The 15,498-nt window shown below is 37.4% G+C and overlaps 1 protein-coding gene across 1 annotated transcript in view; it reads right to left on the reverse strand.

The window, feature by feature from the left end:
* Positions 1-392: 392 nt before the first annotated feature.
* Positions 393-15,498, reverse strand: part of WDR36 (WD repeat domain 36) — a 32,461-nt gene continuing 17,355 nt past the window's right edge. Inside the window, exons 17-23 of the mRNA XM_071448583.1 lie at positions 11,951-12,058; positions 10,490-10,587; positions 9,215-9,357; positions 8,765-8,881; positions 8,454-8,535; positions 6,125-6,312; positions 393-4,735 (exon numbers count right to left, since the gene is read on the reverse strand). Coding sequence (XP_071304684.1) covers positions 4,586-4,735; positions 6,125-6,312; positions 8,454-8,535; positions 8,765-8,881; positions 9,215-9,357; positions 10,490-10,587; positions 11,951-12,058 — 886 coding nt within the window. The 3' untranslated portion in view covers positions 393-4,585. The remainder of the gene's footprint in view (positions 4,736-6,124; positions 6,313-8,453; positions 8,536-8,764; positions 8,882-9,214; positions 9,358-10,489; positions 10,588-11,950; positions 12,059-15,498) is intronic.

Here is a 15,498-nt window from a genome sequence, read left to right on the forward strand (position 1 = left end):
AGCAGTATGCAATTCCACTTAGCCACATAAGCTGTTTCACAAACTAGCAGTGCACACATCAGTGGAGGAAAGTAATTTTTTCAGAGACTGCTACTAAACAGCAAAGCTTTGTGATGTGCAACAAGCATCAGAGAGCTCATTTAATCCTTCTGGGGAACACAGAATCATACAGTAGAAGACGTAACAGCCAGGGTAGAAAAATCTTGGTTATTTTATCTTTCATTTTGCTTTCCTCAATTCACCACTGCTTCATAAAAAGAAAAGCACAGGCATTAAGGACATGTAATGACAGCATTTTGGTCTCCTCTAATGTATATTGTAAACACATCAAAAAGTAAAGGATGCCAGTCCTTGCACTGGCATCAAATAAGACACTGATTGGATTCCTCATCTCTAAAAAGGTAAATTACTTTTATTAAGAGATAATTTTTCATAAAACAAATAGCTCTTAAGATACAGATGGTGATGTGCTGGGAAGATTAACATGATACTCAGGAAACATCAGACAACAGGCTGAAGCCAACAGACAACACAGTAAACTACTTACATAATAGTGATCCTTGAACAATGCTAAACTCCTTCACAAGAGTTTAAAACAGAGCACATTAACAGAGTTCAAATATGCCAACAAACATCCTGCCTTTTCTAATTCACAGAATGCAAATAAGTATCTTCCAGTGTCCTTACTCTAGGACTTGCAGTTATGACAACTTGCACAGATAGATCTTTCTTATATTTTTCTTGAAGAAGTAAGAGGTAAATTTGAAATGTACAAAATGTTGGAGCGCTTCAAGTCAGAGGTATAGGTTGGCTACTGAACCACGTAGCCAAATGTAAACATTGGTATCCTTCTACTGTCTCTTCATGTTTGCATGCCTCATAATACCTCTACTTTTACTTGACTGAAAAAGGAAAACAAAGACTACTAAAATTGAAGGCTTCTTATGGTTCAGAGAAGAGCAACATTCACTGTGCAGCATCTGAATCCACCCAGTAGCAAATTCAGGCAGCAAGGTCCAGCTACCAGTCTCAAAACAACCAGGAATACCAAATGTGTCTGGAAAAAATAACAGTCAAAAGGAAATAGTGGAAGTACAGAGAACCTAACTTGACAGGACTGCTATGTGCAGGAGTTGCTAAGAGCAGCAGCTGCACTCAGGAACCAAGAGCTGAAAAAATCATGGTGAAAAGGAAAGCACAGGAAGAGAGGTGGGGACAGGCTTGAGAGGAAGCTGGAAGGAGTGCTGTGTCACACACATAACACAGAGAATTTTAACAGCAAGCTGCTACTCAGAGCTAGCTTAAGATGGCCTTGGCATTGTGTAAGAATGGTAAAATCCACAGTAGCTGCCCTGCTTGGAAGAGAACCTAGAGTTAACATGAATATCCCTTCATCTATCTAGCATTTCTCCACATCCCATTGCATATGCCATTACAAAAGCACCATGCTAGTGTGAGTTCTTATGGGCAACAAAGCCCAAATTATTAAATTCAGTTTCCATGCATATTACCACTTGTAATCAACAATTTTTCACTAATATCACAAAATACTGTCCTTTATGCCTCAGGCAAAGGAATAATACAGGAAATAGCAGGTGAAATATCTACTTTCATCCACTAACAGGAGGAAATTACTTTTTATTTCTGAAGAAGTTTTTTATTAACAGCAAGTTATCATTTTGATGTGGGGTAAAAAGGACAAACTAAAAGACCAAGAACATGAAGCAATCAGAACTACTGGTGGAAGACTCTACAGCTCTAATAATAGTAAAACATCCCTGAAATAGCAGTGATGAGTAGACATGTTGAGAAAAAGACAAGAATAAAGAAGATAACACTCACATCTACATACTATATTCTGAAGGAAGTTATTGAAGTGTTCCAGGTGGACTTCAAATAAGTATGTGTAGAAGAAACTGCATTAAACACATTTAATGAGGTCATACAGGACTGCAAACATCGTGTCAACTGTGTTATACATACATAGCTCACAAAAATTATCCTGATGTTTCTGTTTTAATAATATAGCCTGTTTGGCAGAGTTTTTTCTTATGAATACATCAAGCAGACCATGAAAATGGAAGAGCAAAAAAAACCCACTACTCTACAATCCTAACAGGTTTTGTAGACAAATCTTGTAAATACAGATTTAAACATCTGTGCCCAGAAAGGGCTCTTGGATGTCAGTGAAAAAGCAGACATGCACTCAGCAAAATAAAGTATGTCCTTCATGAGCAGAAGCCCTTTCACCACTGCTCTGAGGCAAAGTCTGGGAAGCATGAAGACTAGAGCACAGCTGATATTTCTCACATTCAAGGAGAGGCATACAATGTTAGAAGATAGCAGGTCTGGAGTATATAAACAGAAATACATTATTGCCGTTAATTAAATTGTAGGCCCCATTACTACAGGATGTTGTGAAGGATAAATGAGTTCTAAGAGATTAGATGAACTCACAGAGAACAAAAGGTCTGTCACAGAACATTAAACACAACTGTAAGGCTACAGCTGGGTCACAGAGATCTAATTGCTGTCTGATGAAAGGTGCTGTGATATGCTTGAGAAACCATCACTTTATACACAACCAGCCTGCTATACTACAAATCTTCCTTCCTCCAGCTGAAGACAGAACAGTGGGCTTGACAGATCTTTCCTCTGATCCAACATGAAAGTTCTTTATCATGTTTCCTTCTTCCACAGAGGCAGGTCTGCAAATACTGTCCTATCAACCTTTGAACATTGTGTCTTTATTCAGAAAATTATTGTCTAAGATCTTCTAAAGGAGTTACACTAACACCTGCAAGCTGAGATGTTCATTACACTGACATTTAAGGTACTTTGGACAACTTCAGATCAATCCAATAAATTGGGAGCCAAGAACCATACCACTAGAAACTAATAATTCTGTGCTACAAAGGATTTTCTTAAATCTCAGTAGCAAACCTTGTAGAAACCTCGTGTGTACATGACAGCTTTAGACTCAAGGACAGTAGGTTCAAATTGGACATGAACAGGAAATTTTCCTCTGTGACAATGGTGAGACACCGTGACCAAGAGAAGCTGCGGATGCCCCATCCCTGGAAGTGTGCAGTCAGGCTGGAAGGGGCCCTGAGCAACCTGATCTAGTGAAAGGTGTTCCTGCCCATGGCAGGGGGCTGGAAGTGGATGATCTTTAAGGTCCCTTTCAAGCCAAGCCCTTCTATTGTTTTATGATTCTATGTTTGCAGATAATTTGTTCCAGTACACATGACTAAAAGGGGTTTAATGTGATGGCATAAAAAAAAAAACAACAAACAGCTATACTGTACACAACTGACCCACACTATTGCTTCAGTCTTCTATCAAATGCAATGAACCACCTTTCAAGTTTACTCATTGAAATTGCATATATTTGTATTAGTTACTCTGTTGGTCTGTGTACATAGATTGAGCATGTGAAGTACAGCAAAGGCCTTGTTCAGGACATTCTTCTGCTGGGAGGAAGTACTCTCAAGCAGCCAAGTTCAAGTTAATTTCACTCATGAGGTCCCAAACAATGCCCAAATGTTATGGTTTGAAACCTAAATATCAATTTGTAAAAAAACCCATCTGATTTAATTAAAAATTTCTCAAAACAATTTTTTTTCTAGTAATCTTTTCTCCTTTTCCTTAAGAAAAGAAATTATTTTCATATGAAACTGGACCTCCCAAAGATCTGGTTTTGTTTGGTTAGTTTGGTGCTTGGGTTTTTAGGGTTTTTTTGAAGTTCTATCATTGCTAGTACAGCTGGAAATCTTTGCCTTCAGAAATAAATGTCTGCAAAAGTGAGAGGACAACTGATTTTTACAACCATTCTAAGAAAAGTGCTCTAATTGCAGAGGAACATAATTTTTAGATTAATTTGCTTTAAATTATTGTTTATAAAGTGTTAACAATTCAGATTTTTTATTTTATGTTTGCATCAACAATGACTTTATTAACAAAAATATAGTTTTTGGCCTCCTGCACAGAAGCTACATTCCCACTTCTTTTTTTTCCTGCAAATCATTTCTTCATGGTGAACTACGTTTTATGTAGCCATAGAATCAGAGAATCATTGAATGGCTTGGGTTGGAAGGAACTTTAAAGATCATCTGCTTTCAAACCCCTGCCATGAGCAGGGGCACCTTCCACAAGGTGCCCAGGGTCTTGAATCCAAATGTCTGTCCACTGGCAGCACAGACCAACAAAACAAATATTTTAGCTGCACATAGCAATTTTTTCTCTAACTGAAGTGAACAAAAATAGGCAGTTGTGCTTTTTCTAAAATACTCTGCCATATGTAGATGTATAAAATACAGCACCGGAAGAAGCATTGGAACAGGATGGTGGAATCACCATCCCTGGAAGTATTCAAAAAATGAGCAGTCTGGCACTTAGTGATATGGCTTAGTGAACAGGGTGGTATCCAGCAGAACATTGGACCTGATGGTCTTGGAGGTCTTTTCCAACCTTAATGATTCTACAATTCCAAGACCCAGCATGACTTTCGGAATCCAGTATTTTTTGGTATAAATTGTACTATTCCTCTGAGGGAAGTCTTATGCAGATAAAACCCTGAAGTATTTTACAGCAAAGCACTTTTCATGTATGTTAAAACACACAGACTCTGATTGAAGAGAGCCCGTAAGTGAACCCAAGTTTCCTCAAGTTGCATTGACAATTTGGATATTTCTTCCAAGAGTTTTGGCTCCGATGAGAGAATCTTAAGATGTAACTGAAAATAAAAACAAGCAGTTAGTGAAACAAATACAGATTAAAAAATTAAAAGACTGTTTTCCCCATCCAATTCCAATACTTCGCTTTCAGGAAATGTCCCAAATAGGGAAAGGACTCTTCTCTTTCAATAATTTCCTCTATTCAAAATACTGCTCCCCTTTTGCTAGTCTTTACAAGCCATTTTTCATGTTCTAGATGGGATAAAGCAGAAAAGTGTCTTAAATATGCTATATTTTTACTAAATCCTCTTCTGGCAAGGCTGCTGAATCTATTCTCATCACATGCTTCCCTAGAGGGTAACTTTCTCCACTTTCTGACCTGCATCACAAATTTCTCTTTAATCTAGAAAGGCAAGACAGATGTACTAAGGTCAATCAGGATTATTATTTTAATTATCCATGTTGCACACATCAAGAAGAATGATGCCAGCACACACTATAGTGATAGAGATGGATGAGGTCTCCTTATCTGACAAACAGCAACCTTGTTAAAAATAAGAGAAACCTTCTGAACTTGCAGTAATTATCACCACTTAATGGATGGAATACTTATTTTCCAGGCTACAATTTAAATATCTAGGAGCCTTGATAGAGCTTTAATCTGAAAGATAGTTGGTTCAGTCTGGATAATAGACAAAATTCTTTACTGTGAATGTGGTGAGGCACTGGAACCCATTACCCAGAGAAGCTGTGGATGCCCTGATATTACATGTGTCTGAATGTCTATAACAATGTTTTCCAAGTAAGCTGTTATTAAGTGCTTTCACATTATTTCATAAATCAGAGTATCTAAAACACTTGTGCATCAGAAGGGTTTCAATCTTCTGCAGAACTACTTTGTCTCTAGTAAGAGTAACTGTTACTGTGCTTCAGTAGAGTAACTTTAACTTACACACGCCCTGGGATAATTTCATTAGCTCTGTGATACTCAACAGATAACACAAGAAAGGCAGCCCACTGACATGGAAAGTAGGTCAGGCTTACAAAGTCTAGTTATAAATCCAACAAAATGTCTGATTTATTTCCCAACCATTGTGTATTAAATTCTTTGCTTATTTAAGACATAACATACCTTAGCTTAACAATCAACAACCACTAAGAATTTAGGAATGTTACAAAAAAAAACCCAACAAAACAAAACAATTCTAAGTAAGGAATACAAGACAAAACCTGTCTGGCAGGGCCCTCTTCACAACATCTTTTGTTTTCCAAGTTTTTCTGGATTGTCACCAAATGAGTTGCCACATCATCCAATACATTCAGTTAGACATTTTAAAACCATTCTCAACCAAAATCACTTCAGATAATTCGAACAGACAATTTATACCTTTTTAGTATAACCATTATTTTTAATAGGACTAACATAAATTTAGTAACAAATATTTTACCTTTAAAAATAGTGCCAGGTATGCCTGAGCGAGTTCGAAGTTGTGCTTCTTGTTCAGCATCATCCCAATCATTCTCAGAAAGCTCAGCATCACCTCCATTGAGCCCCCACCTTCAGGGGCCAAACCCCGCAGCTCCACCTCAATATTGGATGGTCCCAAGCTTTTCAGTAAGTCAAGGGGAGCTTTATCTGTGATAGAACATTGGAGGACACATTATTAGTAACGTCTGCAAAACAGAATCTCACAGATCCTTCACAAGACAGGCTTATTCTAAAATTCTTCAGCAGTGACTATGAATTTCAAGTTTTTACTGTTTCCTTACTTTTTTGTTTTCAACAAAATGTCTCCCTATCTTTAATTTACTGTCCCAACATATACTAAAAGTACAGATGCACTTCATTTGTAATTAAAAAAATCTTTGTTTCAATTTTTCCCCTCTTCTGTCTTCTAAGTTAAACAAAATTTCTAATTAACCACATAATTGTCATTTAACATCTCTTGGCAGAAAGAATGTACATACTTGATATTTTGAGCTGTTAACTGTGAATATACTCTGAAAGATGGAGAACACTACTTTCACTAGGCAATATTTACTCTACCTGACAATAAGCAAAACTAGAGACCTTCAGCTACATCTAACAAAATTATTACTTTTGTTAAGTGAATGCCTGGATGGTATTACAGGAAAATCTTTTTCACAGCAGAAATACATGCAATTTACAAACTTTCTTCCTCTTCATAATTGCTCCTTCTCAGGACTTCTACCGTCCTGCCTGATGACCTATGAGGATTCCATTTATTCGCTTTAAAAAGGAAGCAGCAAAAATATGTTTGGTTGCAAAAATGCAACTGATAGTTATAGCATTTTTAAAATGTATGTGGTTAATATTTCTTTTGCTAAGAAGTTGCTAAGAAGACCAACTTCATGATAACTACTGGTATTAGGCATTGGTTGATATTCCTCAGGTGGTATAAATCAATATTTGATTCCTAAAAAAAAATCATTAGCTAGTTTTGAATATAACTGATTTTAACAGTACTAAACAGATGCATTAAATAGCTTTTTTTATGACATTAAACAAACAAAGCATGGAACATGTTGTGAGGTTGATACACGTACAACATGGAAAAGGCTGCAGCTCAATCTGTGCAGCTCAATCTTCACACCTGACCCGAGGTGTGAAGCCCTGTTTCTACCCCTACAGTAAACCAGGATGGTTTCAAGCAGGATTTTTTTACTTGCATGGCCCAGTCATGTTTAGAAGAGATGGCTGTAATCCAGCCAGCAAAGAGCCATGCTCCCCATCGGCAGCCAGGATCACCAGGTTCTCTGGATTGTGGCTGTGGCACAGACCCTGGGCCTTACAGCAGGGGTGGCCTGAGGCAGGTCCACATGTCCAAGCGTATCAAAGTGCACTTGCTCGCTGGTAGAGCCAGCTCCACAAGGTTTTTAAACATTCACCTCTTCTGAGTGGCTCTGAGGCACTTCAATAGAACACTGTCAATCGAAATACTACAAGTGAGGCAGAACACACCTTGTCTGTGACAGATAATGAAGTTCTGCACACAAAATGTTTTAAGTTGCTTGAGTAAGCTGGTCATCTCAAGAGAGTTTAAGCAGGGGTAGAAGAATTCCCCACAGAACTGCTTGTGGACAAACTACTGTCCATTTACATTTCCAAGTCGGCTATATTATTTTTAAAAATCTGAGTTTCAATGATTCTGTAGCATCACAAGATAAACATAAAAAACAGCTGGTGCATTCCACTGGTAGTTTAAGTGATTAAATTTCAAAATAAACTGAATGTTCAAAGAAATCCAACACCTTATTTTTGTATAATTTATTTCTTCTAAAGCTTTAAATTATAGGGCAATGAATTAACACTGTAAGTTCACTGCCTGGTGAAGTAACCCTTGAAAGGAGAACTTGTTAGGCACACTATGCTTTTCATTTTTCAGTGAATCACCAGACTATTCCTTTCAAATAGGTCTACTTCAAATCAATTCCTTCCTTCTTCCCTTCCTTTTCCCAGAAATAATGCATAGCACCTTTTCTGGGTGATATCATCAGTTTTCAAAAAAGGTTAATGAAAAAGGAACCCAGTCTTCTTTCTCCGTAAGGGTTTTAGCCAGAATTGGGTTCCATGCTGCAGACAGGCTGCAGTACCAATGGATTTTTGTTCTAGTGTGGCTATCTGTGTATTAGGTATTATACTGTAGTATGAGTATTTTTTTTCTCACATCTGTTACAATTCTGACATTAGAAATCACATACGTATCAAAATTAAAGCAGCATCAACATTTTTAATGAAATATTTCATTAACTTACATTGATTGGTGCTCAGGGCTTCTTCAAGATGAATGCAGAAATCAGATTTCTGTGCCAGTATCCCAAGGTTTACCACCTTTGACTAGACCACAAAAGCACAGCAGTGTGTCCATGAATATGCAAACACATTTTTACAATTCAATCACATTATTTTTCTACTGAAAGAGTAAGACTTTGAGAAATAAAGCAATAGTACAGTGAGTTAAAACAGGTTCTTTAAAGTCCAGTGATTTAACCCAACATTAAAAAGCACTCGCGATTTCTTTTAAAATACACTATATAAATACAATTACATTGATTCTTGTTTTTACCTGTATATCATTTTCCTCCTCTGGTGCAATATATCGGGGTATAAGACCAGGAAGTGTTGGGATGAAGAAAGGTGCTGACTTTGGAACTTTTGGTGGCTCTCTTGGTTTATTTTTTTTCTGTTAATTAGATATTTGAATTAAAATCATTACCATCATAGTAAGAGCATGTGGGAATATTTTGTTTGTAAATAGCTTCCTTTTTAAAATACTGTGAAAACTATGAAGACTAACTGAAAAGTAAATATACAAGTAAAATCCTTTACCACTAATTATGAAGCTACTAATTAGCAGAAAAACAACCCCTGTCCCAAATCCCAGGAACTGAAAAGCACCACATAGACTTCTAATGCAAAATCTTGAATAACACTTGAAAAGCAGGATCAAGTTTCATGCATTTCATAGAAATAGGGCAAATGTATGGATGTATGCTGTTTTTTGCAGTTTCAGTACCTTGATAATATCAAGGTTGAGGAGATTTTTCCACCTAGATTCCGGTAACAAGGAAAGGGTCACCAGCTGCTCTCCCAGTTGCTCAGGTGAGACATATTCTATCATTTCATCACATGGCTCTTCATCTCCTGACACATCCGCATCTTGCAGAAACAGATATCCTTTATGAACATTCATACTCCACGTTCATTTCGTAAAAAGTCAAGCCCAACACTTTTACTTTTTTTGCAATTTTTGAATAAAAAATGCATAATAGTTATAGACATAGGTGCTAACATAACATTGAGCTAAAAAGCTACAGAAACAATCTGTATTAGCCTTATGAAATATTAAATAATTTTAAATATTATAGCTAAGATGTAGAATTTAATAAACAAATTTTTAATGACTGATAAGATATGTCCACTTTGATTGAAGTTATATAAAAGCAGTTTACAGATTTATTAAAGAAAACAAAATTTTGACAGTAATCTGTTACTCTTTCTGAATAAATATATACACAGTAATTTTAATTCTACATAATAAAGCTGTGAAATCCTTGCATTTAGATCCTTGCACCAAATTCACTACCTCATCACAACCTCTTCACAGGTATGACTGGAGTGGCACATAAAAATGAAGAAAATCTCAACATTAAAGCACAATGTCCCACAAGGTAAGTTATAATATTGGTCACTCAATTTTCTCTTTTCTCTGTGTGATCTTGACCAAACAGGTCTGTGTTCCTTTCTTTTTGTAAAATATTACTTGGCTAAAACAATGAATCTAATATACAAGCCTGAAACAACAAAGGAATGTAACCCATTAAGAGCCCTTAGCATCCAAGCAGGAACTTTACACTTGCTGAAGACACAAAGTGGATTAAAGCTTTCAGCTGGAATCAGGACAAAAATATTCAAAGTTCTGGGATGAATTCCTGTCTCCCCAGTTTAAGTATGTAGAGCAAGTATGTGCTTGCTATAGCAGCCATCACCATGAGGCATGCTCTAGTGGCCAACAACTAGGTGTGCTTCCCCTCCAGATGGAGATGCAAATGCAGGCACTCCAAACGTGGGCAGACAAGATCTCCATCTAGAGGACTTCTGACGCACAATCACTTCTATTAATTTAGCAAAAAATTCCACTTAGGCCTTTCTTTGACTGGACACAGGCACATGCCAGGTCAGCTGAACCCCATCCTCTTGCCAACAAGATATCCACAATGAATCTGTGGCATACAAGAAGGGGGAGCAAACTGCAAGGGAAAAACAGAACATTCTTTCGTCTGAGGGTTACCTTGCATGGGGCAGGTGCTGGGGAGGGTCACCAAAGATGGTTCATAATCTGCAGGAAGGGGCCGTAATGACACAAGTGAATACAGAGAACGGTTTGACCTGAAAAAATAAGTCAGGCATTTTAAAAGCCATCTCCAGATGAACGGGAACAAGTACTTCAGACATAATTTATACTGCAGTCTAATACTGCTGCAGCATGGCAATTCAGCAGGCTCTACTCAAGATTAGCTCTCCTCATCTACCAGATAAGCAGGAAATTAAGTATGGCAATAGACTCACCTGAACATCTGAAATATAAATGTTATGTTCAAGTATTATTGCCAAGAACATAATAATAGGCTGCAGGACTTCAATGTTCTTATTGAAGTGAGGGGCCCAGAGCTAAACACAGAATTTGAAGTGTGACCTCACCAGTGCCCAGGAGAGGGGCAATAATTGCCCTGGTCCTGATGGCCAAAAAGAATATTTAGCTGTGCCAGTGTTCCACCACCCTCACAATCAAGCATTTCTTTACAATGTGTAATCTAAATCTACCTTCCTCAGTTTGAAGCCATTCCCCCTTTTCCTGTCACTCTAGACCTTTGTCGAAAGCCCCTCCCCAGCTCTCCTGGAGCCCCCTTAGGCACTGGAGGGGGCTCTGAGGTCTCCCAGAGCCTTCTCCAGGCTGAACACATTATGCAAATGTAAATTATTCATCCTGCTTTCACAGGATTTTAGGGTAATACTCTTAGCAAATTTTCTTCAGGTTTGAAACATGCACACAAATAATTCTGGCAAATTGCTTCTTTTGTCAATATAAACTAGGGTTAGGTAAAAACATCTGCTGTTATTCACAAGGAAGCACTTAACAATAGGAAGGCCTAACAACTGAACACTCCTCACACAAAACTACAGCCAACATATATAACCTGAAATAATCTGTCAGCTAAATGGAAAAAAAGACCCAAGCCATTTTAACAGTGTGTCACTTCAGTACTGGACCTGAACAGTCATTTGCTTTAAAGCTGTATCTGGAGGAAACTGAACAAAACCACATTTTACTTCTGTGCTCATTTATCACTAATAAAGAAAAATAATCACAACTTTCATATACTGCCCAGAAGTCTCAGACAGCAGGACAAGAAGAGCACTTCAGAAAGAAGCACTATTTGAACAAAGACATTTCAAAGCAGTGGAGGAAATGGAGTCTAGGAAAACTCTACAAATGGCATAACAGGAACCCTTAAGAGTAAGAAACATTTAGAAAAAAGAGATAGTTTAAACTATCTGAATAAGTAATTTAACTGTGGAAATTTCATGACTTAGGAATCAGAGCAATACAGAACATCTGTCCTAATCAGAACCATAGAACACAAAACACTGGAGATGATACTTCACAGGGTAATTCTCTATTTGCAATAAAGGTGATTAAAAGAACTCTGTCCCATCCTAAATTCTAAGTAGAAACAGATTACATACTCACCACAAATAAATTCCAAGATCATCCACATGTGCTGAAGCCAGAAAATCTCCTGTAGGGGACATAGTAAGGCTCACAGCTGCAGAGTCTACCAAAAAACAATCTATGAGACTATGGAGTAAAAAAAAAACAACAGAGAAATTATCAGCAAGATAAACTTGTTTATCTGCACACAAATCCAAATATATTATATAAACAAAGCAAGTGAACAGCACTGTGCAACAAAGTCTCTACAAAATGCTCTAAAGTCAGATAAAGCTGGTGCCTCCTTAGACATCTACACATGGAGAATATGTGATGAAGCAGTCAACTCCTTATGCCTAACACAAAACTTTTGCTGGCCATAAATTCTGAATTTCCATTTAGCCACAGTTGCTCAGACTGACAATTCCTGCTCTCAGCACACTCCATGTACACCTGGTTAATACTAGCACATGTTTCTAAAATAAAATATGAACTGCACAATGTGAAGTTTGATTATCTGCATCAGTTTTGGCATTACTATATCTTCAGCCTGATAAACCATTTCTTAATCATTTATTTCATGATTGCGGAAAATTGAAAAAATACCATGTGAAAACAAAAGTTAAAATACAACTATAATAACATTATAGTAACATGTTATTGTGCAACTATTTTAACAATGAGACATTTAAGTTCTGGATGATGCACTCTCTAGCAGACTTCCACTCAAGCCCAGGTTGACAGCACTGCTTGTCTCTTGCTGAAATAGAAATTTCAGTTACTTTAAATTTTAAGTTAAAGTTTAAATTAAGATTTAATTTGACAACCAGTTCACCAAGAGAAACAAAAAGAATAAACGAAGAGTGTGAGTACTTTGTTCTTGTTTACAGCTCAACAGCCCTGTTCTGTTCACTAACCATAGAAAAAATATTGATGTAACACAGAACTTTAAAACGTAAAATCTTGTGGGCATGTATTTTCTTAGCTACTGAGCACTCCTGTGATGGCTTGAGAGAGCATGTCAAAAGGAAAAGCCTTTTTCCCCTTGGAGTGTTTCATTCCCTATGCATTTTCTTAGATGCTGCAAATCTCAGGTAAGAGAAAAATCATTCATCATTTTCAATATATAATATATAAATACTAAACCCATAAATCCCAAACTTTTATCAGATACATTTTGTACACAGTGCACAATGGCAAGAAAAAATTTATCCTAGATGCTTTCTCTTAGTTTCAAATCCATCTTTTTATGACAATCCTTGCCTGTAACTGAGAAATTCTGTTCAGTAAATCAACCACAAAGAGCTCCAAAACAAATTTAACAACAAATTAAGTTTTTCTACTTACTGAACTTAAATCATGATTAAAATTACTGGCTTGTGGGATCAATCTACTCTAGGAAATTAGATACACTTGTATTTTTTACACAAAAAGCTAAATGAATCCTGCCTTGGGGCTGAAGGCATCTACCTTTATGGTTCCTGCCTAACTGCAAAACTGTGACAATGGAAAGTATAATGTTGAGCTCACATTTAACAGGTCTCCTGAGCTGTTTTTTCTTAACTGCTTCATCCATGAACAGTCAGCTCATACCCCTGACTCCTCAATTTTCTATGCAAGCTGCACAGCAGAAAGAAATAGATGCATAGTGCCTGGGCTCCTGCTTGTAACTTTCTGTACACAAAGTCATCATTTTTTCCCAGTTTTAAAAAAGCCCTACATTAAAAACATGCACTAGGAAGACCTGCACTGCATTACATATGGACAGCTAAGCACCACTCCCAAGCAAAAACAGATGTCCAGTTAATAGATGTCAGACCATTATTAAAGTCAGGTGGTAATTTTTGTAATGTTGGATTCCAGAAACATGTTCTCCATATTTTTGTAAAAACAATATCAAAGCTGAGGCTTTAGAATACACAGTTCATGAGATGCTTTCCCTACTTATGAGTCACAGAGGTAAAGCAAGCATCAATCCACTTATTAAAAGTTGTTCCTCCTTTTCATTACACTCCTCTGCCTATAGTTATGGGAAAACCTTGCCTTTACACACTGGAAGAATAATTTAACCTAATTACAATTAAAACCCGGGTTTGTCATCTACCTGCCTGGATTTCAGCTTGACCTGAATTTTAGAGACAAGAGACAAAATATTTAATTTTTTTTACATATAAAAGAGAACTACTGTCAGACTGCTTTTAAAAACATTATACATAGATTCTTATTGTAAAGTATTAGGTTATTGAAGAAATGAAAACCAGAAGAAACTGATACTAGTTAATGCTGCAATTTTTTGTAGGCATATTACTTTGCAAGGGAAAGAGTGTTAGAAAGATGAAGACCAGAGTGCTAATTTCCTTCCCATCCATAGAAACAAAGCACATAATATCCATCCTGTCCTATTTAAGAATATTTTAGTGGCTCTCATCATACAAGAAGAGGCCAATTGTTTGTTGAGATGCAATGCACTTCTGGTAGTAAAATGAGAACTTTTACAAAATTATTAGTATACAAAATTATTTACCAAACCATGTCAACAAAACTAATCAACCAAACTGAAACCTTTCAGTTCCAGGCACAACCACCAGAGCTGCACACTGCACAGCACTACCTTAAATTAAAAAAAAAAATCTATCTGATATGCTGCTGAAAGAATGCACTGGCAGAACGCAGTTATTTCTCAGTCTGTTTTTTTTTTTTCTGGGCTCCTGAACTTCTTGTGTGTACTTGCCTACTTCTCAGCCAAACTTTATTCTGGGAGAAGACTACTCATGGTGGATCACAAGAGAGTATTTTTGGCAGTTGCAAGTACAAACAAATGAAAAATATAACTGATGTAAAGCCATGTTGTGTTGTTAAAATGAATGTAAGTGAAAACAGGCTTCTCTTTACAAAACCAACTGGAGTACTGCATCCAACTCTGGGGCCCCCAGCACAAGACACATGAACTTAGAGCAGCTCCAGGAAAATTACTCAAGGCCTGGAACACATTTCTGATCAGGAGAATGAGAGAGCTGTGGGGTTCTTCACCCTAGAGAACAGAAGGCTCTGGGGGAGACAACCTTGTGGCCTCTCAATAGTAAAGGGAGCTTACAAGGAAGACTCAGAGAGACTTTTTAACAGGGCCTGTGGTGACAGAACAAGCGCCAGCAGCTTTGAACTGAAAGGCTGTGGGTTTAGATGGTATGCAGGGCAGAATTTTCTTATGATGAGGGTGGTTGAGCACTGGAACAGACTGCATGAACAAGCAGTGCATGGCCCAGCCCTGGAGGTGTTCAAGGCTAAGCTGGGGCTCTGAGTAACCTGATCCAGTGAGAAAAGTTCCTTTCCATATCAAGATAGTTGGACTGGATTTTTGCTCCCAACTCCAACCACTCTTTGATCCTGTCAACACTTCAGCATATCACAGTGCAATTCACCTGAAGCAATCTCTTGCCCTTTACATTACAGTGCTGCTTCCAGACAAAGAACAAATTCACACTCATTCAGAGCACATGGAAACTCCAGGTGTCATCAACAGATCTTCAGGACAGTGTTATTCTGTAGACCCAGAAAAAGACATGCATTGCTAGCACTGAGTACAATTA

The sequence above is a fragment of the Agelaius tricolor genome, unplaced genomic scaffold (genome assembly GCF_023055355.1).
Source record: "Agelaius tricolor isolate 1412-34295 unplaced genomic scaffold, bAgeTri1.0.p SCAF_27, whole genome shotgun sequence".
Classification (NCBI taxonomy): Eukaryota; Metazoa; Chordata; class Aves; order Passeriformes; family Icteridae; genus Agelaius; species Agelaius tricolor.